This window comes from Heterostelium album, assembly GCF_000004825.1.
Source record: "Heterostelium album PN500 unplaced genomic scaffold PPL_contig1, whole genome shotgun sequence".
Taxonomy (NCBI): Eukaryota; Evosea; class Eumycetozoa; order Acytosteliales; family Acytosteliaceae; genus Heterostelium; species Heterostelium album.
The window spans coordinates 302,379-327,359 of NW_008805078.1; the positions used below are offsets into that span (position 1 = coordinate 302,379).

A 24,981-nucleotide genomic window follows, 5' to 3' on the forward strand; every position below is an offset into this window, starting at 1 on the left:
CCAAAATTGAAGTTAAATTATAAGATTGATAAAAATGGGTTAAATTAATGATAGTAGGTTAATTAATTGTAGAGCTTTGAAGTGAAAGCACTACAACCAAAAGATTGTGAACTTTTAAAAAAAAACGCTACACGTGTAAATATTACCCATTTTATTAAAAAATAAACAAAACATACCACTTTTTTCTTTTATTTAGCAAAAATAACACTTTCAATGTTAATGTAAACAATTGGAAATACCAACAATTTTATTGGTACATACAATAAAATTTTATTTTATTTTTTTATCAAAGGTGAATTGAAACAAAGATATATTATTTTTATCTAATATTATAATAGTTCAAAAACTATTTTTAAATTTTTTTGTAATATATAAAAATAACTATATAGTGACCTACCCTTTTATTATCGATTGAACACATTAGAATGTTTGAAGAGAGAACACCCCACTATCTAATAAAATGAATAATAATAAAAGGTCAACAAATTGTTTTTTTTAAAAAAAATTATATATGGTTACCACAGATGTGGTAAAAAACAATATTTAAAAGTTTTGTTTTGTTACTATGGTCTACTGCCAATAGTAAAAATAATTCATTGGTGGTATCAACTTCACCTTGTATCAACAATTTTTTGAAAAAGGAATGAGTATTATTGATAATTTTTTTATTTTTTCCTATGTTAACCACTTTGCTATCAATATTGACAATAGACGAATTTTGTTTTTAATTTTGAGTAGTTTCAAAATAATCACCAGCAATAAAGTTGGGTTAGTAGAGTTCTATAGAAATTTAGTATTGGGACAACGACAATATGATAACATCTTCCAACATGTTTGTATCCTTTTATATCTTTAATAATTGTGTTTGTTTGCTAAGAGAACTTCCTCATCAATACACACACCCCCTGTTTTTGAGAGAAAAATAAATATAACCATTGTCAAAACAATCTATTGTTGTTAAAGAGACGATCATCTTATTGTTTATCACATTGTTTTTAAATATTTTATCGTAGTTGTTTATGGTTTGTTTATGTGTGTTTATTTCAAAATATTATATATAATAATTCATGATAACAACGAAGTTCTGACAAATTTTTATTTATCAGTTGTTAGAATACAAATAGGTATATATTTAAATGAATATCAAATTTTGTTTGTTTCTCACAATTGAACTTATACAATATATAATATATTAAGATGATCGAAATATAATAATTCAGATTGTGGTGAGATCGAATAATTAAATAGTCAGTTAGTTGTTAGTTCGTTAAAAATGAGATGAATTAAGGTTACTGCTAAATTTGAATTTCAATTGGTTCTTCTACTAATAGATAGATAGTTAAAACTTATTTAGTTTGTTGGTTTGGTTGTTTGTTTGCTTGCTTGTTTTATTTAATTAATTGTTGTTGTTGTTTGTTGTCAAATAAATATTACCAATATGACAACTATTGAATTGATCTCTATTTTGTTGGTACAGTTCATCGTTGAATCGAGTGGGTGGTGTGTTGTTGTATAGTTGGTCCAGTTGTTCAAGACTGAGTGTGTCGTCGGATTCATAGATCGGATTGGCATAGATATCTTGTACACGATTAATAGTTACGACAGACATCACTGGACTAACACCACCAAGACACAGAGGCCATCTCTCATATTGCTTTTGTATGATTACACGATTGCCGTTCGCTTCCAGTCTATTGGGATGACTCATTGCACCACTCTTTAAACCCAGGTACTTTACCATTGAGTTTACAATATGCTGTACAGAACTACTCCTATAGATCGTCGAGCACATATCCCAAGCATAATTCCAATCTCTCTTTGCCAATCCATTCTCTAATCTATTCCATACAATAAAACTATTATTATCATTATTATCATTATTATCATTATTATCATTGTTATTATTGTTATTATCATTATAATGTTTTAAAGGTGGTATTGGCATTTGTTCATTGGCAGTGTGACAATAAGTAATTTGAGGTGTCATCTTTAGAAAGTATCCAATTGCCTCTGGAAACTTTGCAAGTCTTTGACAACATTGTTTGAAACTAAATTGACTGTAGTAGAGTATGTCATCGACACCAAATACAGTATAGCTATAGGTTAACTTCTTCTCTAGCAGTTCTCTTAGTTGACCAGAAAAATCAGATTCTTTAATGAATTCAACTTGAGGATATTGCTGAATGACTTTGTTGTAACTTTCACCATATGATTCTTTAGAGTAAGTATACAATACATAACATTTAGTTGGGAACACTGTTGTTGTTGTAGATTTTGAATCTTTTGTACTATCATTGTTGTTGTTGCTGTTGTTGTTGATGAAATCAATATTATATTTATATAATGTACGAAGATATTCTGATAATTGGAATGCTCTATCTTTTGAAAAACATATTATTTGTATACCATCTGTTTTATTACTATTATTGCTATTATTATTACTATTATTACTTGGAATTAATGAAGATAATATATTATTATTATTATTATTATTACTATTATTACTACTATTATTATCGTTTGTACCCATTATTGATAATAAAGATACAATATGAGATGTTGGAGATCTACTTAGCCATTGTGACCATAGTTGTGATCTAACATCGCTTTCTGGGTATTTAGAGAGTAAAAGCGCTATTAATTCTCCCATTCTTCCATTGGTAGACTCTTTTATGATTTCATTATTTAGATTTGAACTATATTAATATATAAATTGTTAAATTAATATATATAACTAATTATATATTAAAGATTATTAGATTACTTACAATAATTTTAAAGATATCTCTTCTATGAGTAATAAAAGATTGAAACATTGTTTTATAGTATCGGGTGATTGAATTGTCGATGGAAATTGAAGTGATTGTATGTTGTTTTGATTTAATATAGTGTCATCGATTGCTATTTGATATTTGTTTGCAAGTTTAACGAGACAATCAAACGATGCTTGTGTGGCACTGTCTCTTTGTATCTGTGAGTTTAACTTTGATATTGAAGTAGCATGCTTTCTCAACTGAAGAAGTGGAATGCCTGGAAGATTGTCAAACGAAATATCACCATTCGATATCATCTCCAACCAAAGTGCATAGTCTTCACAATGTCTATAACGACTATCATATCGATAACCAGCACTACCACTACCACTACTACCACGATTCAAAGCATCTCTTCTCAACATTACCGATGGATGTACCAAACAGCAATTGAAGAACATCGACCATACAACCATTTGTATTTGATTAGGGTGTTCTATTACCTTATTATTATTATTAATGGTTTTATCACTATCATTATACTTACTACTTGAGAACATTACAACGTTTGTACCTAGTACATCGATATTCTTATGTGTGTTCATGTAATCTAGTTGTCGTTGTAGACGTTCAGGGTGGGAGATGTCGTCGGCATCCATTCGAGCAATGTATTGACAGTCTGGTGGTAGTAGATCGATAGCTTTGTTGAGTGACTGTACAACACCTATATTCGTATCGTTTCTAACAACCACTATTCGACTATCGATATTGGCATAGTTTGATAGTAGTTGATCTAGCTCATCACACTTTGAACCATCGTCGACAATGAGCATCGTCCAATCTTTGCAAGTTTGTCCAACAATACTATCGACTGCTTGCTTACAATAGTCTACCAATAAACTTTTATTTTCATTGCTATTATTTATATAAACAGGTAATACTACTCCAATCATATTTTATTAATTAAAATAAAATAAAAAAACAAACAAAATCAAAACAAGATCAAACGAAGAAAATGGTATTCTTTGATCAACTTTGGTTTTTAGTGAACTTCACTTTGTAAAGTTTATTGAATTTTATAAAAATTAAAAAACAGACAAACCAACAAACTAAGTAAGTATAATATTGGGAGTACAATAAGATTCACAGGGTCTTAAACAACATCTGAAACCAGGTTTGCAAGACTTGGATACCCCACATGCTGAAAGATTCATTTGAGTACACCAACTAAAGTCACTTGGTGGACAGGGTAATATATTCCCCTCTCCCAATGTATTACCGCTGAATACTGATAGTAACAAAAGAGTACCAATAACAAATAGAATTATTTTAGAAAATTCTCTCATTTTTTGTTTTTACTAATAAATAAATTACTTAAAATAAAATAATAAAAAAAGTAATAGTTTATAAAAGGTTAAAAATAAAAAAAGATAAAATGGATAGATGACATTTAATTTGTAAATAATATTAATTTAAAAAATTTATTAATATGTAAACAAAATATGAAATCTATTATTATTTTTGTTATAATTTGAATTTTATATCATATTTTCTTTTGTCAATGCTAGAGTATGGACTTCCTGTGGAAGCTATTCAGATAAAGTAAGTACTATTATTTTGTAAAGTAATTCAATCTAATGTATGTAAAACAGTTCAAAATTACAACTATCTCTCTATACCCAAATCCTGAGAACCTGAATGGAGGTAATGTACATATTCACGTTTTTTACGGGTTCATAGTCATTGCCAACAATGACGAGGCAATCTGTGACCTAGGCTCACCAATAAAGTGTCCAATTCAAATGGGTCCATTCAACAAAACATTTTCAGTATCCATTCCATCTAATGTGCCATCTGGAGAGTATAATGGCATCTAAAAATGAGATTGCATATATCAACTTTGATATTACCTTTTAAAATAAATTTAATTCTAATCAAATATTACTTTGTTTTTATTATTATTGTTGTACAATTTGAAATTCAAATTTTATTACTTTGATTTTTTTTTTTTTAATTATTTTACCAATGATGATTACAACCAGAGAATGGTGCAGAAATAATTACAGCAAAAACAGCTGCAGTAATAATACCTGCAGTTGCAAAGCCTTCGGCAACTCTTTGTCTTGATGTCTTTCTTAGTTTTGGATAGCCATGAATGATCTTGAAGTCACCGTGTGTAATTTTACAATAGTAAGGTCCCATAGCTGTATCTGTTTTTGAAATGAACGATGATGTCTTTTTAGTGCCGGGCAGGTTGCTGAAATCCTTTCTCTCGAGTGGCACCAAGTTATTTCTCCAATCAATATAAGTAGAGATATAGTTGGGAGGAATATTTGTAAGACCAAAATCTAAAGCTGTAATAGCAATCTCTATTGAACCATGCTTTGCAAAATATAATTTTTCATTTGTTCTAACTTCAACACCCTTAAAATAATAATAATTAATCATTGTTAATAAATAATAATTTTGTCATATAAATATTAATAAAACTTACAATTGGTAATAATGAAAGATTTACACCGAAATAACCTAATAGATCATCACATCCAACAAGATCATGGTCGTAAACCTTGAACATTAGCAATTCAGTTCTAACACTTTCGATCGATAAAAAGAAAGTTTCTTCCCAAACTGGGTTGAGATTGTTGGAAATGAATTTGGTTTTTGGATGTGAGGCAAAGCATGACGATTTAATGAGGACGTATGGATCTGAACTGTTGGTGACAGCATCACCCACCATCAAATTATGACCACGGATAACTCTAACCTTGAGATTACCTCTTACTCCACAGCCACCAACGAACTCCGAACCTGATGGAGCATGTAAGACACCATTTGCAACCTCGGCAGCTACTCCATTTGGATTGACATTGGAAACGGTGGTACTAATGTTCTCAGGTGGTTGTAAGAGAATTTGTTGGTGAATCTCTTGGACTTTTTGGAGATCGATCGGTTTTTCTAGTTGAGCTTGCAATTGATTCGATTGTAATTGAGCTCTTTCAAACTGTAATCGCTGAAGCTCCAATTGTTGTTGTTCGAGTTGTTGTTGTTGTGCGTACAACTGTTGTTGAATTTGAAGCTGCTCATTTTGTTTAGCCTGTTGGAATTGTTGTAATTGTTCTTGTTGTTGTTGAATAATCAATTGTTGTTGTTGTATGATTGATTGTTGTTGTTGTTCATATTGATTCTGTTGTTGTTGATAAAAAGCATCATCAACTTTTGTTAAAGAAACTGGTTTATCCATAGTAAATATTAGATAATAAATATATATATTTATATTATTTTTTTTTTGTCTATAAATAAATATTGGGTTTTGAAAAAAATAGTTTTAGATTTTTAAAAAATATCGTTGTGTAAAAATTTTTTCTTCTTTTTTTTTGCACAACGTTTCTCAAGAATAAAAAAAAATTGATCAAAATGGTGATCGATCACCCCATCGTGCTTTTGCAGCAAAAAAAAGCCATTTTATGTGTTTTTAGTAAACTATTCAATCTTAGACTGACACTTTTTGCTGTAATGGAAGTACTCCAATTTGATCATAGGATAAGCAATTCAGGATTTCACCTAACCACAACTCTATTTACCTTAGAGAGTTGAATATATACATCAAGGAAATTAATACTCTTAAATCAGTTTTATTTCAAAGGAGAAGGCATTGGAAATTTTTTTATATTAAAGTTTTAATATTGAATAAAATAAAAGAATTTAAATTTCTAAAAAATGAAGTTTTATTTTTAATCTTCAAAAAAAACAATGATTAATTCATTAATATATATTAATTCATTTATATATATTAATTCTTTAATATATATATAAAAATAAATCTGAAAGGTGAAGGTTTTTCCCACTTTTTTTGGAACAAATTAACTTTTTTCGGAAAAAAGGGTAATCTGTCACGGAATTCAATTAAATTTAAATGATGGTTTTTTCCGAAAAATCGAATTTTCATTGGTCATTTAAATAAAAACAATTAAAAAAAGTCTTTTTTTGTACAAACATGAACTAAATTTGAAACTATATATAGTCAATATAAGAAGATTTAGTAAAAAAAAAAACGATAATTTATATTTTTAGTTTGATTCATATGAATTTTCATTAAATAATATCTATTAACACCCAATATTTATATTCGAATTAAATCAATTTAAACAAAATAAATCTAAAAATAATAATAAATAATATAATTATTTTTTAAAAAAAATATAACAATGAAAATAAATGATGATTTCAATTTCAATTGTCACCAACACTCTAAGAAATTAAAATTTATTTGTACCACTTGCAATGAAATTTTGTGTCTAGATTGCATACCAGAATACAAACATAAATCACATATATTTGATGATATCGATAGCATTAAAAACAAACTATACCAACAGATTCATCAACAAAATCAACCAATATTTCTCTACCAATATGAGATTACCAACAGCAACGATCAACTAAACAATAAACCAACATACAATTTCATCAATAGATTAGCCGAGATTTGGAAATACCTAAAAGAACTTAGCCTTAAACATCAATTGTTTGAGGACACCGGTGCAGTCGTAAATGAATTCTACAGGAACCTTCATGAATACCTCAGATTGGAGGAGTTCAAAATCATGAAGCCGATCACCGATGAAAAAAACAAAGCTGAATCGATCATAGAGTCACTGGTGGAGGAAATCAAATCGATCAACAGTATTCTCATTGCTCTCAACTCCAACCCAAAAGAGAATAGCAGCAACTGTCATTGCACTGGTTCCATTCCCAGCTCTGGAATGAATGGAAAAGGCGACAAGAAAGGATATATGGATGTAGTCAATTACCAACTCTCCTCGATTATCAACAAAATTAAATCTTGTACATCAATCAACCAATTTCTACTGAGCAATCAATCAACTATTTTTGCTCCTGTCGACCCAGTCTGTGATAATCCAACCTATGATACCCTGTTAAAGATCAGGACACACCAGACTATCTTTCCGTTGGAATATCAAGAGCCAATATCCTACCAGATTAGATTCGACGAGTTGAAGCTAGAGTCCATTAAGAAAGAGTTGCAGACACTCTACGAATTGGTGAATCTCAACGATGACATCGACCGTAGCAGTGGTAACATGATCATTACCATTGGAAATGATGGAGCCAATCTCTTTGATATTTCATCGGAGGTCTGGATCGATTTGGAACCGGACACAGAACATCGATTCGCAACACTAAACTCCATCGTTCAAGTTGGTCAGCATTGTTATGTGTTTGGTGGTGGCGACAAAAGTACAACATTCTCAAGGTATTCGATTGTCGATCACAAGTGGGATTATCACGGTGAGATACTTGGCTCTGCTGGTGAACATGTAGCGGCTTGCTACGATGGTAACAAGTACATCTATGTCTATGGTGGATTCATAAATTTGAAACATTTGTCGCGACTCGCAAGACTCGATATTGAAACGATGCGTTGGGAGAAGATTGGCGATAACGACTACGCATCGACCTGTGCCTATATATTCTACTATGAGAATTCAATCTATATTGTCGGAGGCGATTGTTTCAAGACACATCATCGTACCGTTATGAAATGTGATTTGGAGACACTGCAATTTTCGACGTTCATCAATGACATTGGGTTCAGTACGCATACCAACTCTGTCTGCTACGGTGACGGATATATTTACATTCTCGATGCAGACTCGACTTTCTATAGGATATCGATAGTCGACAAGAATAGGACAACTCTTAAATCACCATTCTCTCAGTTTGTTCCCTATAAATCGGCAATGGTCTATGTCACCGACAACATGGGATCGCACATCTACTTTATTAGCGGTTCGCAATATGGAAATCATCACTACTCCATTCAGAACGACAGTTGGTTGAAGATTAACGACAAAGATACCATCAATAGATGTTGTATTGGTGCTGCACTCATTAAAAATGTGGCTAAATAATAATGTCATTTGTAAATAATAACTGGATATAAATAATAGTATACTATTTTTAATCTTTTTTTGTAAAAATAAACATATAATTAAAACAAGAACAAGATAAATATGAAATTCCTCCTATCTTTTTATTTATTTAAAATTAAATATATTAATTTAATTTGTTTATTCATATCTATGTACAATAATAAAATAATCAGGTGTAAATCATATTAAAAAAAAAAAGATATTTAAAGTTTGTTTTGTTTTTCATGTGAAGTTGCAAGATTCAAGATTTTAAGGTATGTAGGTAGGTACAGAGAGTTGGAGAATTTAGGTAGGTTAAGGTTAATTAGTTAGAAAGTTAGAAGGATTAGATTCAAAAGTAGGTTTGTAGATAGATTACTCGTCTCTAATAAAGTTGTTAAAAAAAAAAAGGAAAAAAAGAATTAATAAAATATTAAAAAAAAGTTTAAGAATAAACAAGATTGAATAATAAAAAAAAAAAAAAGAAATATATTTAATAAAACAAAAATAAAATATATGTATAATTAATTCTTACAATGATGATTTAATAGTATCATCTTTAATCTTGTAGTGTCGAATAAGTTTGTCATCTACTCTCTCTAAATAATAATTTCCAATAGCAATATTCAATGTTGAATCCATTGGTGTGTATGATAGTTTTGAACAATTCTCTTCTCTATATGATAAAAGCTATTATTGGTTGTAATTACAAATTTTAAAAAAGCTAATGTTAATATCAAATCGTTTATCAACTAAATAGTTAGATGTAGATTAATAGTGAATGTAATTACCGTAGTAAACTCTGGAGGTGAAATTTTGATTCTGTTTGTTAAACGTTGATTAATATTTGATTGTTTTCCAATGTTTTCAGTCGATGGGAACATTGGATTATTTGTTGAAACACCTTTAAATGAGAAAAAGGTTGCTGCCAGACCAGATCCATATGAAAATACCAATACTCTCTTACCAACCTATTTTATATTACAATATTGTTATTAGTAATCACAAAACAAAATAAATTTTATATATTTTTGATAGCTTACCAAACTATTAACATTTGATAATAAAGATAAGATTCCACCATAGACAGATCCAGCATAACAATTTCCTAGTTCTTTGGAAAGAGTCATCGATGGAATCACTTTGTTTTTATAGTGTTCATCGGTAACTTTAAGACCAACCTGGTCGAGCTTGGCATTTCCATACGATTCCTTGCCAAGTCCGATCTGGTTGAACTCTTGGAAATGATCTTTATATTTATGACTGGATTCATCGGAGTTTCCCCCACTCAGAATGTAGTCGTTGTAGAAGAGACGTCCAAACGACTTTTGAACGAGACGACCATATGGCGAGTGCATCACACAATAGTCAACTAAATCCATTGAGAAGTTCTGGTCTTGATTCAAACGCTCGAATGCCGCTTTGTAGTTGGCATAGCATCGATCGAGAGCACGCAAGTAGCAATCGATAGAGAGCTTACCGTCGACGTACGGATACTCGCTCTTACCGTCGGGCTTGTAGAAATCATATACATTCTCCATGTGAACACCACGAATGCCCGGCTCCATTACGAGCGGTGCATTTGGACCGATCAACATTGCCACCACACCGGCACCACCCGTTGGTCTGGCCGGTCCCTTTGCGTAGACAGCGATATCTCCTGTGACAACCATTGCAAATCTACCATCCCAATAGCTACTCTCAATCCATTGAACACTGTTGAACAATGCATTGGTACCGCCATAACATGCATTATATGTATCAACACCTAGTTATCATATTAATTAGTTAGTTTGTTTTTAAATAAGATCATTGTTTATATTACACACCTTCGATTGAAGTATTTCCATGTTCTTGAAATAGTGTCATTAGATGAGTTTTAATTGACTTTGATTTGTCAATGATGGTTTCAGTGCCTACCTCCAATCTACCAATCATAGAGTAAGGAATATTATATTTTTTCATTAGAGACTGAACTGAATTCATCGACATTGATACGATATCCTCACGATCACCACAAAATGCCATATTAGTTTGACCTAAACCAATTGTATATTTACCAGCTGACACTCCATCGAATGATTCTAAATAATAACAATTAGATTAATAACTATAAACTATAGTAGTTCTATTGCTATTCTAATTCGATTACTTACCTAATTCAGTTTGAGCAACATATGTTTCTGGAAAATAGATATCCATTGCTAGGATACCTATATTTTGTGGTCTATCATTATTCATTATCATTCCTTAATCAAATGAGTATATATTAAATATTTAAAGAAAGAATGTTTTATAGATAAAGAAAAGTATTAATATATATATATTCTATATTAATTAAAAACTTTAGTTCAAAATTAGTAAGTTTAGTTAGTTATATGTAAATATATAGTTGTTGTTATTATTATTGTGTAGAAACAAAAACAGAATAGAGAAAAGATAATATTATAATTTCTATTAATAAAACAAAACAAAAAAAAACAAATGACAAATACAAGCAAAGCTGACGTACCCACACCAAGAGACAAAACAAAACATTACACCTTAATACTTCAATTCTTTTTGCAACTCAATTAATTGTGTGGTGTTGCTGTGTGTGTGATATTGAATTGAAGGGTACTGGTAAAACAAAGAGGTCATCCAGTGGTTATTTTAAATTTTGAGATATCAGTGGGGATACTGCTTTTTTTTTTGTTTTTTAAATTAAAGTTTAATTTTATTATCATAGGATAAGATGTAAATGTTTTGTTGAATTGAATTGCAAAGCAAAGCAAAGCAAATAATGTAAAGTACTGTATATCTATCTATCTAATTTAAATTAACACCAACAATATGCCCATAAAAGGAACTGCACTGCTGATATATTACTGTATACTCTATCATATTGTGAAATGATTGGTTTGGTTTGGTGTTTTAATTGTACATGTGTGGTTAGTTATTATTTATTGTTTTACGATAAGTGTGTTATTATTATTACTATTTTTTAACTTATTTGTTATTTCAATAAAGTTATTACTGTTTGTTCATTGATTGTTAATTTGATTAGTTATTTATTAGTGTGTGTTGTTTTGTTTTTACTATTCGTGGTTGTTTTAACTGTGAGAATTGAGAAGTGTGTGTAGAGAATGTATACCAACACCCAACAAAAATGAATACAAGATAAGAATGACATCGATATCATACATGTTGTTGATTGACATCACAACTCTCATTGTAAACTCTATAGTATTTCTGTTAAACAAAGAAACAATTATCTTGTTCCCAAAAACGAAATAAAATAATAAAACAAAACAGTGTGATAGAAGTGTGTATGTGTATGTCTCTCATTGACATCATTCACTAATACAATAGTTATTATCGTTCGTTCATTCATTGCCAATAGAATCTATAATTACATTTTAAAATGTTCCCTATATGTATCTGATAAAGATGTTCTATATTTATATATTTATATATTTGCTTTTGCTGTTTGTTTTTGTTGCTAAAAATAATACAAATCTAGAGTGTAAAAAGGTGTAATTGTATTAAATAGATCTAACAATATAATTTAATTTAATGTTGGGTTGGTCAGAGATGAAACCAGATGAAAAAAATAAAACTTTTTTTTTTTTTTTTAAAAAACAAATAATTATTGTTGTGTTATGTTAAACAGTTAAAACCTACTTGAAATCAATTGTTTTTTTTATTTTTATTATTGACTTGAGATGTATTGAACTCGTTGGAAATTGATATTTTCATGTTGTTTTCGAAACACTGAAAACTGTATCTTTGGAGAGATTCGGTGACTCTTTCCGTGGCAGGACTATATTTCACACCTTTCATTCGTTGAATTGTCAGTCTTGGAATTCTTTTTTGTTTGAAGATCCGGGACAGAGGGAGTGGGTGCGGTGATACGCTTGTTGGTTGGTGTCACTTCCGCACTACTGGTAGTGTTGGTAGCTGTCTTGGAACCACTCTTGCTTGGTGAAACCTTCGCACTACTGGTAGTGTTGGCATATGTCTTGGATCCTCTTCTTGGTTGTCTTTACAGCACATAGATCATACGATAGTAGAGGTACATACACATGTCGGATTGGATGGGTACATTGTCACCCTTGAATACCAACTTTGGCATGCACTTTGGAGTATTGGAATCGGTGGAGTCGATCTGCTTTGGATCATTGGAATCGGTGGAATCGATCTGCATTGGAGCATTGGAATCGGTGGAGTCGATCTGGTTTGGATCAGTTAACTGATTGATAGGAATCGATTGCAATGCAAAGTTGAACAATTTTTTCGAATTTAATGATTCACTGTGCTTCTTTGATCGCGATCGATCCAAATCAACCTTTTGCCATGACAAAGTCGATACTGATGGAAGACAGATTTATGCTGGTTTGAGTGGTATGGAATGGTGGTGTTGTTTGAGAGGAAGACTGGTTGCTCTTTCTTTTTTCCGACTGCCCTTAGAATACCATATGATTTGATATCTGAACATCTTTGTTCTGGTGGTAAAAAAAACCGATTTGAATATAAATTCCAAATATTACAAGATCTGGAATATTGTTTATACTGGATCCTAAGATAAAAAAATCAAAATAAATAGTATTTATAGTTAGTAAGATAAACAAAATTTGATAATCTTGTGAAAAAAGATATTACCTTTGATCATCTCCACTGCAATATTGAGTTGAAATATTATTATTAATATTATTATTATTTCTTATCATCACTCTCTACAACCTTGTTATTGATAAATATCAATCTCCTATTTCTATTGCTTTTGTTGATATGAAGAGATTTGGAGATGGTGGAATCCTTGTTTTGTTATTGTTGATGAATAAGTCCTTGTTATAACTTATTCATCAACAATAACAAAACAAGGATTCCAACATTACTCAAACTGGAAAAGGGAAACAGCTAACCACCCTCATATAATATCACCGACTCGGAGATGGTAAAACCAACTACAACCACCAAGTCTTTAGACGGTTCGCCAAGAGCAACTTTCAATTTCGTAGTATATTGTATTGTCATGCAACCTTCCCTTTTGGTGAACCATTGAATCAAGGTGGTCTGATACAAATACGAAATAATTATTATTGCTGTTGTTGTTGTTGTTGTGGTTGTAGATTTTGAAACATTGTTTGCTGTTGCTTTGGTTTCTGCTTTGGATTCTTCTTTTCTTTCTTCTTTTGATTCTTCTTCTCCTTTTTCCCATGCTTCTCGTTTTTCTTGTTACTTTTACTATCTCGATGATCATACTTCACCTTTTTCTCTTTAATATCTCTATTAAAGTATCTATATAATTGTCCTTGATTTAAAAACTTCTACTATTATATCTTTTACTATCTCTTGATTTTTTTATTTTTTTTTATTTATTTTTTTTTGTTTTGGTTTTTTTTTTGTTTCACAATAAAAACAACAGAAAACAGACATCTATTCTTAAAAAATAGTTATAATTTAATTATTGTTTTAATCTTTATCACCATGTAATAAATTAGTAAATAAAGGTAAAATATTGGACAATGACCGATTAGCATGCATTTCAATAACAGAAACAATTACAAAGTTTGAGTTCAAAAACTGAAGATTTCTCAACTAAAAAGTAAAACAAACATATAAACAAGCACATGTAATCATAGATTGATGTAATATTTATAAAGGTATAGATTTATTTTATTTTTTCACTTTAATTACCTGACTGGTTAAATTATTTATTTATAGGTATTAGATTTGTTAAAGAAAGATTGTTATTGTATACAAAAAAACCATCATCATCATTCGGAGAATTCTATAGGAGAAGAGCAGCTGAGAAACGTGAACCTTTTTAAATATTGTCAAGATATGGTGATAACTAATGCTATGATGATTTTTAGTATTTACTATTAAAACAATTATTATTTATTTATTTTATAGACTTTTATCTAGTTTAGTTTCATTTATATCAGATATGGTCTTGTAATTAAAGTAGATATTTATTCTTAGAGCAATTCAACATTGTTTCGATTGTCAAAGAAAATATATCTTTGAGGAAATATAATGTTCAAAAATCAATCCATCTCTGAAAAAAGATTTGAAACATCTACCAACTCTTGAGAAAAGTTCCAAGATGAAGTCGACTTTAATATACCTATCTCAAAAACTAGAACTAAATAAAAATTAGTAAATTTAATATTAAAGAGAAAAGTTAATAATTGTTTTTACTAAAAAATAAAATTTTATTTTTTATTAATCAGTTGAGGAAGATAAAGAATTTAACTTTTTTATTGAAATCTGTCATTATAGGTATATAGCAAGCTAACTTCAAAAGAATTTCAAATAAAAATAAGTTGGTTACTTGTTATTTAATCAATAGAGTTAAAATTTTAAATATTTGCATTATTTTATAGTTTGCCAAACTCCTTTTTGGGACTATTTGAATTAAAAATTCAATTCTGATGAGAATTTCTTTAGTGTGTTAAAATAAAATTTAGTTTAAAAATATTAAAAAAAAACATAAAATAATGTCTTAATTAAATAAAAATATTTAGTTCAAAAAATAAGATGAAAGAACTTTTCATATAAACAAGTCTTAAATTAATCTATTCAACCTATATTTTTGATATAGAAATTAATTTCTTAAGTATAAAAACAAACTATAAAATGGATCACCGATTCAAAGTGGATGAAGAATTAGTTCCCTTTTTGGAACCCAATAACTACAATAATAATTGTCAAGCTACAAAATATGATGCAGTAGCTGCTGGGAATCTTTATCATGTGGAAAGAAGAAAATTGATTTTTAAAATTATTTTTTCAATAATTATTTTAATAACTGTAAGATTTAATATATAAAAAAAATAATCATAGATTTTATTGATAATAAAAAATTAATTTATATTATCTATAGTTCGCTTCTACTATCTTCTATTTTGTAAAAGTACACCAAATAAAAGAAATTGCTATTATAGATGCTGCTCATGTAGTTGTTCGGAGAGTAGATTCCTTTATTGAAAACTATGGACGATTAGATTACCTAAATATAGGTGATGGAGTTGCCATTGTACAAACCAATTTCACGCCAACTTATGATAATGGATCGAAATTGGAAGTTGTAGTATTGGAAACTATCTATTGTCCGAACTCATTCATGGACACTGTAATATTGAAGGAAGGTCTGGGTATTGAAGTTGTCAAAGTCAATTCCACCACCTATAGAACTACAATCTATTTTAGTTTCTCTGATAAACCAGAGATCTATTTTGACTGCTATTTGCCTATTGAAGATACCAAGATCTATACAGGTGGGTGGATAAAAGTTGTATCCCGATATGGAGAACATTATATGTCCGCAGCTCCAACACTTTTAAAACTCAATTCAGATAAACTATTAGATAAAATGAAAATAGTAAGCTACTTAGTCAAGAAAAACACTAAAAATATCAGAAATTTATTCTTTAATTGAATGTATATTTCATAGATTTTTTCATTTATATCTTTGTTAAATAAATTTTATTTATTAAGAATAAAATTTTAATTTTAAAACCAATCAATTCCGATTGAAAATAATTTAAAAAAGTTATTTTATTTCATCTCAACTTCTACTTTTAGTATTAGAAATTGCAAGTTCACTAAAAAAGAATGATTGTAGTAGAAAACATCTATATAATTACTTTTTTAATACATATGTAAAGAATTTATTGAGAAATAGTTATAAATTTTTTATTTTTGGGACCTCTCTGAATTAAAATTTTAATTCTGATCTATATGTGAGTTTAAAATTATAAAAATAAAATATATTTTGATGCCTTATAAAAATATATCACTTATGATATTGAATGATAAAAGGAACTTTTCTAGTATAGAGATTTAGTTAAATCTTAAAATTAGTTTTTCTATTTTTTTCATACAGAATTTAAATTCTCAAGTTTAAAATGTCTAGTCTACTTATCAATTATGACGATGAAGAATCAAAGCCAATTTTGAAACCCAATGAAATTAATAACCATAAACCTAACATATTAGATGGTTATGCTCCTGGAAATCTTTATCAATTAGAAAGAATAAAAAGGATTTTAAAAATAATAATTTCAATTTTTATATTATTAGCTGTAAGATATATTTTTAGAAAAACAAAAATAATTTTAGTATTAATTTTTATTATATTTAGATTATCTCCATTTTCTTTTATTTTGCAAAAGTTGATCAAATAAAACAAATTGCTATTATAGATGGCAGTCACATCGTTGTCCGAGAAGATGATTCATTTAATCAAGACTACTCGAAATTAAAATACCTTAATGTAAGTAATGGTATAGCCATTATACAAACCAATTTTACACCAAGTTATTCCAATGGATCAAAATTGGAAGTTATTTTATTGGAAACTATCTATTGTCCCAGCTCAGAAATGGAGACTGTTATGTTGAAGTCAGGTTTTGGAATTGAAGTTGTCAAAGTCAATTCAACTACCTATAGAACTACTATCTATTTTAGTTCGACAGAGATCTATTTCGACTGTTATTTGCCTATAGAGTATACCGAGATCTATACAAGTGGGTGGCTTAAAGTTATTTCAGTGTATGGAGAACATTATATGTCAGCTATTCCAACGTTTATTAGGTTTCAACCGGATACTCTTTTAGAAAAAATGAAAATGGTTTCCTACTTGGTGAAACTAAACATTAACAATATAAGATATATTTTCTTTTAACTTTAAAAATAAACAATAATTCCTATATGCTAAAAATGTCTTTTTGAGGTGAATGTATATGAAGAGTATTTTTATTTTCCCTATCTTCACAAATTAATTTGTTTTTCCTTTTTTTTTTTATGGTTTGAAACAAATTGATTTATGTTTGAGAAGTTTATAATCACCGGCTTGACAATCTCTTGAACAATAATATGAACTCTTGCAATTTCCACATCTTTGAAGTTTATCTGATTCTTTGAAGCAATAGAAACACACTTGGTTGGGTTTGGCTCCGTCAGTAAAAAGATTTTTTAGGGAATTGACTCTGATTGCTCCAACTCCATCCAAACCGACTCTAAGATATGGATCAATGATGGTGATACCTTGACCAACATATAGAGTTTGATCGGCAACCGATTGGTTCTTGACTGATTCATCATATATCATAATTCTCAAATAATTTCCTTTGTTGTCCATCAAAATCGAATGAGCACCCATGTTTCCAGCCTTCATGAGACGTTCAACAATGATACCTTTTAAGAATCTTCCTTTGTAAACCATATCACGATTTGGATCAAATTCATTGACGACAATCTCTTTGTATTTATCACCAATGTCTTGAGGTGCTTTTCTAGCAGTAATATGTATTGGCGAGATTGATTGTTGTACATGTTGGGTACCTGGTGTTGGTTTTGAATTTATATGACTAATAAAGTCACGTATCTTTGAAGCATATACTTCACGTTGTTTAGATTCCACTGATAATCTTGCTCTGTGTATATCCAATACTGATGGTGCTAATCTTATTGTTGTTGAGGTTGTTGAAGTTGTTGATGTAGTTGTTGAAGTTGTAGATGTTTCTGTTGAAGTTGTAGTTGAAGAAGTTTGTTCGCTTTTCTTTTTCAAATCATCTTTGGTGAAGGTTGGTGTTGTTTTTGGAGGTTCCTTTGCTTTTTGTTTAAACATCTCTGGTTTAGGGTTCATCACATTCAAATATACTTCTACAATTTCTTTTTGAGTACTTTTCACGGGCATAAAGAATGGAAGTTGATCTACCTCTGTTTCCAAACCCAAATTGTAATAATGAGTTGCCTTTTCAATCTGTTTAATACAATAATATCTGAAAGCAATATGATAGAATGATTTTGGTCTTTGTCTGTCATCTATTTGAATTTAAAAATTGTTAATAATTTATAAATATTCAACATTTAATTATTTACTTACCTTTTTCACAACGTCGTGTAAATTCCAATAGATCAGCAATTAGTGCTTCAGTATTTCCTTTACATTTATTTTCTTCATCCAATTTCAATCGACAAACACCAGTTTGGTATATGATGTTAAGATCTTCTGGCAATCCTTTCTCCTTTATAATATCTTTTGCGCGTTTGAGACAATTTAAACCCTCTTTCCAATTTGATTTGAATCCATAAAAAATTGGAGCAGAGAATAAAGAGTTGATGTGAATCTGGATAATCTTGCAAACATTGTTTGGTATAACGAAGTCCAAAGTCAAGTGATTCGTAACCTTTGATAAATGCATAACAAAATCTGGCATCGTAATCTGGTGGGAAGTTGTTCATATACCACTCAAGAATTGGCAAGAAAGTGTCAGTCAAAATCGGTACAATCAAAATCAAATCTGACATTTCAAAGCATCTGGCAATATTGGAAATGATTTGTTTGGTAAACAAAAGGTTTCCATTTTCCATCAATTCAATAGTGTGGAAGAATAGACTCTTTGAAGCAAATAGATTTGCAGCAGTCTTTGATGATTTAGCATATCTCTCCAGTTCGTCTAGCGGGAATGAATTAACTCCTCGATTACTGGATTTTCGGAGTGGTGATTTACCTTCAAATTTAATCGACTGCAACTTATTGAACATATCTTGAGCGGCATCCGGTAGCTTACTCATCGTCTTTTGATACTTAACAGCTTCGAGTGCATTGAGTGCACGTGGATGACTCAATTTAGCAGCACGTTTCAACCACATTTCAGCAGCTTCCAAATCCTTCTCCACACCGAATCCATTGAGATAGACATATCCAAGATAAAACATTGCATCAGGATAACCAGATGAAGCTGCCGTTTGGAAGTATTGAGCTGCTTTACAATAATCGTCTGGATCTTGATTTTGTAAATACAATTCACCTAATTCCGTTAGATCTTGATCCATTACCTAAACAAGAAAGACTAAAGGTTAATGTGATTTGCATATTAAGTAAATACAGTATTTACCGATAATTTGTTTGTCATCTTTATACGTTCTTCCAAAGTTGCTTGAGCTTTACTGATATCAATATCAACACCTAAACCATATCGATAACATTTGGCAATTTGAGTATGTGATTCTAAACCACCTACATCTTTGGAACGAACAAAACAATCGAATGCATCTTTGAAATTACGACGAACTGTTTTACCTTGTTGAAGGAGAATACCAGAGTAAAGGAGTGCTTCAGCATTGTTTGGTGATGATTGGAAATATTTAAGTGACTTGGCAATGTCTTTGGTGGTTCCATCATAACCATAGAGATATCTGAATCCATTCTCAACGTTCTTGTCTTCTCTCAAAAATGCTTGGCTGAGAAAGGATGGATTGATATTACGACCTTTCAATAAATCCTTATATTGTTGAGCATCATACTTTTGGAAATCATCTTTGTATCCATTGGAGATCATTCCCAAATCGAAATTAATGAACACAAGTAGATCTTTGGCTTTCTGATAATGTGTGTCCAAGACTAAACATGCCTCGGCAGCTGCTTTTGCTTCTTCAAACTTGTCATCATGGAAATAAATCAATGCCATCAGGAATTTGGTACATTTCCATTTCGGTTTGATTGCACTTGTTCGACTGAGGTCAAGAAGAATCACTTCTCTTGATACTGCTGATTGTCTTGATTGTAAACGATACATTTCATTGGCATATCCACGATAGAAATAGAGTTTCGCTTGTGATTCGATCGATAAACCAGTCACCGCAATTCCTTGATTGCAAAACTCGACTGCTTTTACATAGTCATGCTTGCCAATTGATAGTTTGGTTTTGCTTATTAGTTCTTTTGCTTGGCTATCTGTGGAATTGGTAATGGGTGTTGAGAGTCTGATGCATTCAATGACATCACTTGGAACACCAATCGATGACAATGTTTCAAGAAACTCTTTGATATCATCTTCAAACTCGTCACTATTTGTAACTGTTGGGTTGATAATATAATGATTATATAGACTGCTGACCAAACTTGAAAACTCCAATGATTGTTCTATTGTCTCGTCCAATTGTTGTTGTTGTTTTGATTTCAAAGATGAAATAAGCAACTCGAATACATGGTGGAGGAGTGGTGATTCCCAGGAAGAACGATCACCACTATTCAATGAAATATGATACTTTTGTGGAATATCTTTCATCTTTAGGTTTGGAAGCAATGATTTCAGTTGAGTTGCAAACTCTGGAGTGTCATTCCATTGATTACCGGTCAACATCGTGTAATACTTGGCAAGAATATCTGATTGATATCTTCTTGCAACTGTCAATCCATTTATCATTATTTGATTTTTGCTATTGTTAGTGTTCTTGTTTGTAGTCTTTGTGGATGTATTGGTTGTAGTAGTTGTAGTAGTTGTTTTGATCTTAGGTGACTCATCTTTCTTTGTTTGTTGTTGTTCGTTTGCTTGTTGATTTGATTGGAATAACTGTGATTTTGGTAGTTGTATTGGTGGTTGGTCAAATGACAACTTTTGAATACGTTGTTGGATATCTTTAAATGACTTTTGATTCTCTATTAATCTCTTTAACTCTTTTAGTTGAACTATTCTTTCCTTAATCTTTTTTAGAGCCACCGTATCGTCATATTCCATACTAGATATGTCCACAACTCTTGTAAAAGCTTCTATCTCTTTGATTTGCCGCATTATCTTTTCCTCATGTTTTTGGAGATCCACAGAATCCAGATTCATATAAGAAGTAGGTGAAACCTTTTCTTTTTCAACTTTTGGTTGTTGAGTTGAAGCAGAAGCTGAAGTGGTAGAAGAGGCAAAAGTAACATTTTCTTTTTCTATTTTTTGTAGAGTGTTCGAAGAAGTGGAAGAAGTAGAAGTGGAACTTGTTTTCTTTGTTTTATTATTACTCTTTTTCTTTTTACCTCCCATTTTATGTTATCTTTATATCTATTACTCTTTATATTACAAAAAAATTGATAATAAAGAAAATTTCATCGCACTTTCATTTTAAACAAAATCAATAATTAAATTTTGATTATGTTTTTTTTTAAGTTCCTAAGTGAACAACCCCCAGATATTTTTAACCACAACAAATTTAAAAAAACAACACTCTACTAGGTGATGTTGTTTTTCCTTTTATTTTTTATGGCTTGAAACAAATTGATTTATGTTTGAGAAGTTTATAATCGCTGACTTGGCAATCTCTTGAACAATAATATGAACTCAGGCAATGACCACATTTTTGAAGTTTATCTGATGCTTTGAAGCAATAGAAACACACTTGATTAGGTTTAGCTCCATCCGAAAAGATGTTTTTAACGGAGTTGACTCTGATTGATCCAACTCCATCAATTCCAACTCTAAGATATGGATCAATGATGGTGATACCTTGACCAACAAATAGAGTTTGATCGGCAATCGATTGGTTTTCGACTGATTCATCATAGATACTAATTCTCATATAGGTACCTTTGTTGTCCATCATAATCGAATGAGCACCTCCGGTTCCAGCCTTCATGAGACGTTCAACAATAATACCCTTCAAGAATCTTCCTTTGTATACCATATCACGATTTGGATCAAATTCATTGACGACAATCTCTTTGTATTTATCACCAATGTCTTGAGGTGGCTTCTTAGCAGTCATGTGCAATGGTGTGGTTGTAAATTGTTGAACAAGATATGTACCTGATATTGTCGCTCCAACTAGTTTACCAATATAGTCACGTAGATTAGTAATATAAACTTCACGTTGTTTAGATTCCACAGTTGATCTTGCTCTGTGTATATCCAATACTGATGGTGCTAATCTTATTGTATTTGAAGGAGTTGTTAAGGTTGTTGGAGATGCTGAAATTGCTGAAGTTGAGGTGGTTTGTTCAGTATTCTTTTTCAAATCATCTTTGGTGAAGGTTGGTGTTGTTTTTGGAGGTTCCTTTGCTTTTTGTTTAAACATCTCTGGTTTTGCTTTCATATGTACTTCCAAAGTCTGTTTATGTGTACTTTGCACTGGTAAAAAGAATGGAAGTTGATCTACTTCTGTTTCCAAACCCAAATTGTAGAAATGAGCTGCCTTTTCATATTGTTTAACACAATAATATCTATAAGCAATATGATAAAATACTTGTGGTCTTTGTCTGTCATCTATTTAGAATAAATATTAATAATAAAAATATTAACTTTTAAGATTAATTATCATACCTTTTTCACAACGTCGTGTAAATTCCAATAGATCAGCAATCAGTGTTTCAGTATTTCCTCTATAACCATTATCTGATTCATCCAATTTCAATCGACAAATACCGGTTTGGCATAGAATTTTAAGATCTTCTGGTAATCCTTTCTCCTTTACAATTTCTTTTGCTCTTGTTAGACAATTTAAACCCTCTTTCCAATTTGCTTTGAATCCATACAAGTTGTAACAGAGAATAAAGAGTTGATGAGAATCTGGATAATCTTGCAAACATTGTTTGGTATAACTAAGTCCAAAGTCAAGCGAGGTCACACCTTTGATAAATGCATAGCAATATCTAGCATCGTAATCTGGTGGGAAGCTTTTCATATACCATTCGAGAGTTGGCAAGAAATGCTCCATCAATATCGAAAAATCCAAAACCAAATCGGTCATTTCAATGCATCTGGCGATATTGGAAATGATTTGTTTGGTAAACAATGGTTTTCCAGTTTCCATCAATTCAATAGTGTGGAAGAATAGACTCTTTGAAGCAAATAGATTTGCAGCAATCTTTGATGTCTTGGCATATCTCTCCAATTTGTCGATTGGGAATTTATTATCTCCATTGACTCTTCGGAGTGGTGATGGTTTACTTGCAACGTTAATCGATTGTATTTCTTTGATTAAATCTTGAGCGGAATCAGGTAGTTCGCTAATCTTCTTTTCATTCTTGACAGCATTGAGCATTTGGAGTGCACGTGGATGATTCATCTTGGCAGCACGTTTCAACCACATTTCAGCAGCTTCCAAGTCCTTCTCCACACCGAATCCATTGAGATAGACATATCCAAGATAAAACATTGCATCAGGATAACCAGATGAAGCTGCCATTTGGAAGTATTGAGCTGCTTTAACATAAACTTCTGGATCTTGATTTTGTAAATACAATTCACCTAATTCAGTAAGATCTTGATCCATTTTCTAAAAAGGTAGTGATTTTTTAAAATAGAAAGTTAATTTAATTATTAAACTGAACTGTTAATAGAATATTTACCACTAATCTGTCTGATTTCTTTATACGTTCTTCCAAAGTTGCTTGAGCTTTACTGACATCAATATCAACACCTAAACCATGTCGATAACATTTGGCAATTTGATAATATGATTCTAAACCACCTAAATCCTTGGAACGAACAAAACAATCGAATGCATCCTTGAGATTACGACGAACTGTTTTACCTTGTTGAAGGAGAATACCAGAGTAAAGAAGTGCTTCAGCATTGTTTGGTGATGATTGGAAATATTCAAGTGACTTGGCAATGTCTTTGGTGGTTCCATCATAACCATAGAGATATCTGAATCCATTCTCAACGTTCTTGTCTTCACTTACAAATGCTTGGTTGAGATTGTCTGGATTGATATTACGACCTTTCAATAAATCCTTATATTGTTGAGCATCATACTTTTGGAAATCGTCTTTGTATCCAATAGAGATCATTCTTAGATCGTAGTTGATGAGATCAAGTAGATCTTTGGCTTTCTTATACTGTGTGTCCAAGACTAAACATGCCTCGGCAGTTGCTTTTGCTTCTTCAAACTTGTCATCATGGAAATAAATCAATGCCATCAGGAATAGGGTGCATTTCCATTTCGGTTTGATTGCACTTGTTCGACTGAGGTCAAGAAGAATCACTTCTTTTGATACTGCTGATGGTCCTGATTGTAAACGATACATTTCATTGGCGTATCCACGATAGAAATAGAGTTTCGGTTGTGATTCGATCGATAAACCAGTCACCGCAATTCCTTGGTTGCAAAACTCGACTGCTTTTACATAGTCATGTTTGCGAATTGATTGTTTGGCTTTGTTGAGGAGCTCATTGGCAAGGGAATCAGTGGAATTGGTAATGGATTTTGAGAGTCTGATGCATTCAATGACATCACTTGGAACACCAATCGATGACAATGTTTCAAGAAACTCTTTGATATCATCTTCAAACTCGTCACTACTTGTAACTGTTGACTTGGTAATATAATGATTATATAGACTGCTTACTAAACTTGAAAACTCCAATGATTGCTCTGCTGTGTCATCCAATTGTTGTTGTTGTTTTGATTTCAAAGATGAAATAAGCAACTCGAATACATGGTGGAGGAGTGGTGATTCCCAGGAAGAACGATCACCACTATTCAATGAAATATGATACTTTTGTGGAATATCTTTCATCTTTAGGTTTGGA

The 24,981-nt window shown here is 30.9% G+C and overlaps 11 protein-coding genes across 11 annotated transcripts; 4 read left to right on the forward strand and 7 right to left on the reverse strand.

The window, feature by feature from the left end:
- Window positions 1-675: 675 nt before the first annotated feature.
- On the reverse strand, window positions 676-4,099 carry pgtA (bifunctional glycosyltransferase; the record flags this gene model as incomplete). The annotated part of the gene is made up of 5 exons (XM_020571974.1): window positions 676-780; window positions 1,739-2,379; window positions 2,422-2,696; window positions 2,769-3,668; window positions 3,864-4,099. 5 exons carry the CDS (start codon window positions 4,097-4,099, stop codon window positions 676-678), a joined length of 2,157 nt encoding a protein of 718 aa, XP_020437832.1.
- Window positions 4,100-4,390: 291 nt separating this feature from the next.
- On the forward strand, window positions 4,391-4,630 carry PPL_00957 (uncharacterized protein; the record flags this gene model as incomplete). The annotated part of the gene is made up of 1 exon (XM_020571975.1): window positions 4,391-4,630. One exon carries the CDS (start codon window positions 4,391-4,393, stop codon window positions 4,628-4,630), a length of 240 nt encoding a protein of 79 aa, XP_020437833.1.
- Window positions 4,631-4,772: 142 nt separating this feature from the next.
- egeB (C2 domain-containing protein) lies at window positions 4,773-5,997 on the reverse strand (the record flags this gene model as incomplete). The annotated part of the gene is made up of 2 exons (XM_020571976.1): window positions 4,773-5,177; window positions 5,248-5,997. 2 exons carry the CDS (start codon window positions 5,995-5,997, stop codon window positions 4,773-4,775), a joined length of 1,155 nt encoding a protein of 384 aa, XP_020437834.1.
- Window positions 5,998-6,961: 964 nt separating this feature from the next.
- PPL_00959 (uncharacterized protein) lies at window positions 6,962-8,689 on the forward strand (the record flags this gene model as incomplete). The annotated part of the gene is made up of 1 exon (XM_020571977.1): window positions 6,962-8,689. The coding sequence occupies one exon, from the start codon at window positions 6,962-6,964 to the stop codon at window positions 8,687-8,689; it is 1,728 nt and encodes a 575-aa protein (XP_020437835.1).
- A 159-nt stretch (window positions 8,690-8,848) lies between these two features.
- PPL_00960 (3-hydroxy-3-methylglutaryl-coenzyme A synthase 2) lies at window positions 8,849-10,930 on the reverse strand (the record flags this gene model as incomplete). Its single annotated transcript, XM_020571978.1, has 6 exons — window positions 8,849-8,858; window positions 9,225-9,379; window positions 9,481-9,660; window positions 9,733-10,457; window positions 10,519-10,773; window positions 10,846-10,930. The coding sequence occupies 6 exons, from the start codon at window positions 10,928-10,930 to the stop codon at window positions 8,849-8,851; spliced, it is 1,410 nt and encodes a 469-aa protein (XP_020437836.1).
- A 204-nt stretch (window positions 10,931-11,134) lies between these two features.
- On the reverse strand, window positions 11,135-13,398 carry PPL_00961 (uncharacterized protein; the record flags this gene model as incomplete). The annotated part of the gene is made up of 6 exons (XM_020571979.1): window positions 11,135-11,143; window positions 11,873-11,909; window positions 12,085-12,123; window positions 12,718-12,920; window positions 12,983-13,247; window positions 13,331-13,398. The coding sequence occupies 6 exons, from the start codon at window positions 13,396-13,398 to the stop codon at window positions 11,135-11,137; spliced, it is 621 nt and encodes a 206-aa protein (XP_020437837.1).
- A 224-nt stretch (window positions 13,399-13,622) lies between these two features.
- On the forward strand, window positions 13,623-16,213 carry PPL_00962 (uncharacterized protein; the record flags this gene model as incomplete). The annotated part of the gene is made up of 8 exons (XM_020571980.1): window positions 13,623-13,695; window positions 14,396-14,420; window positions 14,588-14,629; window positions 14,835-14,857; window positions 14,908-14,956; window positions 15,241-15,406; window positions 15,561-16,058; window positions 16,175-16,213. 8 exons carry the CDS (start codon window positions 13,623-13,625, stop codon window positions 16,211-16,213), a joined length of 915 nt encoding a protein of 304 aa, XP_020437838.1.
- Window positions 16,214-16,584: 371 nt separating this feature from the next.
- On the forward strand, window positions 16,585-17,363 carry PPL_00963 (uncharacterized protein; the record flags this gene model as incomplete). Its single annotated transcript, XM_020571981.1, has 2 exons — window positions 16,585-16,761; window positions 16,821-17,363. The coding sequence occupies 2 exons, from the start codon at window positions 16,585-16,587 to the stop codon at window positions 17,361-17,363; spliced, it is 720 nt and encodes a 239-aa protein (XP_020437839.1).
- Window positions 17,364-17,480: 117 nt separating this feature from the next.
- On the reverse strand, window positions 17,481-18,900 carry PPL_00964 (zinc finger MYND domain-containing protein; the record flags this gene model as incomplete). The annotated part of the gene is made up of 2 exons (XM_020571982.1): window positions 17,481-18,505; window positions 18,567-18,900. 2 exons carry the CDS (start codon window positions 18,898-18,900, stop codon window positions 17,481-17,483), a joined length of 1,359 nt encoding a protein of 452 aa, XP_020437840.1.
- A 158-nt stretch (window positions 18,901-19,058) lies between these two features.
- Window positions 19,059-21,495, reverse strand: PPL_00965 (tetratricopeptide repeat protein; the record flags this gene model as incomplete). Its single annotated transcript, XM_020571983.1, has 3 exons — window positions 19,059-19,081; window positions 19,195-19,522; window positions 19,573-21,495. 3 exons carry the CDS (start codon window positions 21,493-21,495, stop codon window positions 19,059-19,061), a joined length of 2,274 nt encoding a protein of 757 aa, XP_020437841.1.
- A 214-nt stretch (window positions 21,496-21,709) lies between these two features.
- PPL_00966 (uncharacterized protein) lies at window positions 21,710-24,968 on the reverse strand (the record flags this gene model as incomplete). Its single annotated transcript, XM_020571984.1, has 3 exons — window positions 21,710-22,710; window positions 22,768-23,722; window positions 23,796-24,968. The coding sequence occupies 3 exons, from the start codon at window positions 24,966-24,968 to the stop codon at window positions 21,710-21,712; spliced, it is 3,129 nt and encodes a 1,042-aa protein (XP_020437842.1).
- Between the last annotated feature and the right edge of the window lie 13 nt (window positions 24,969-24,981).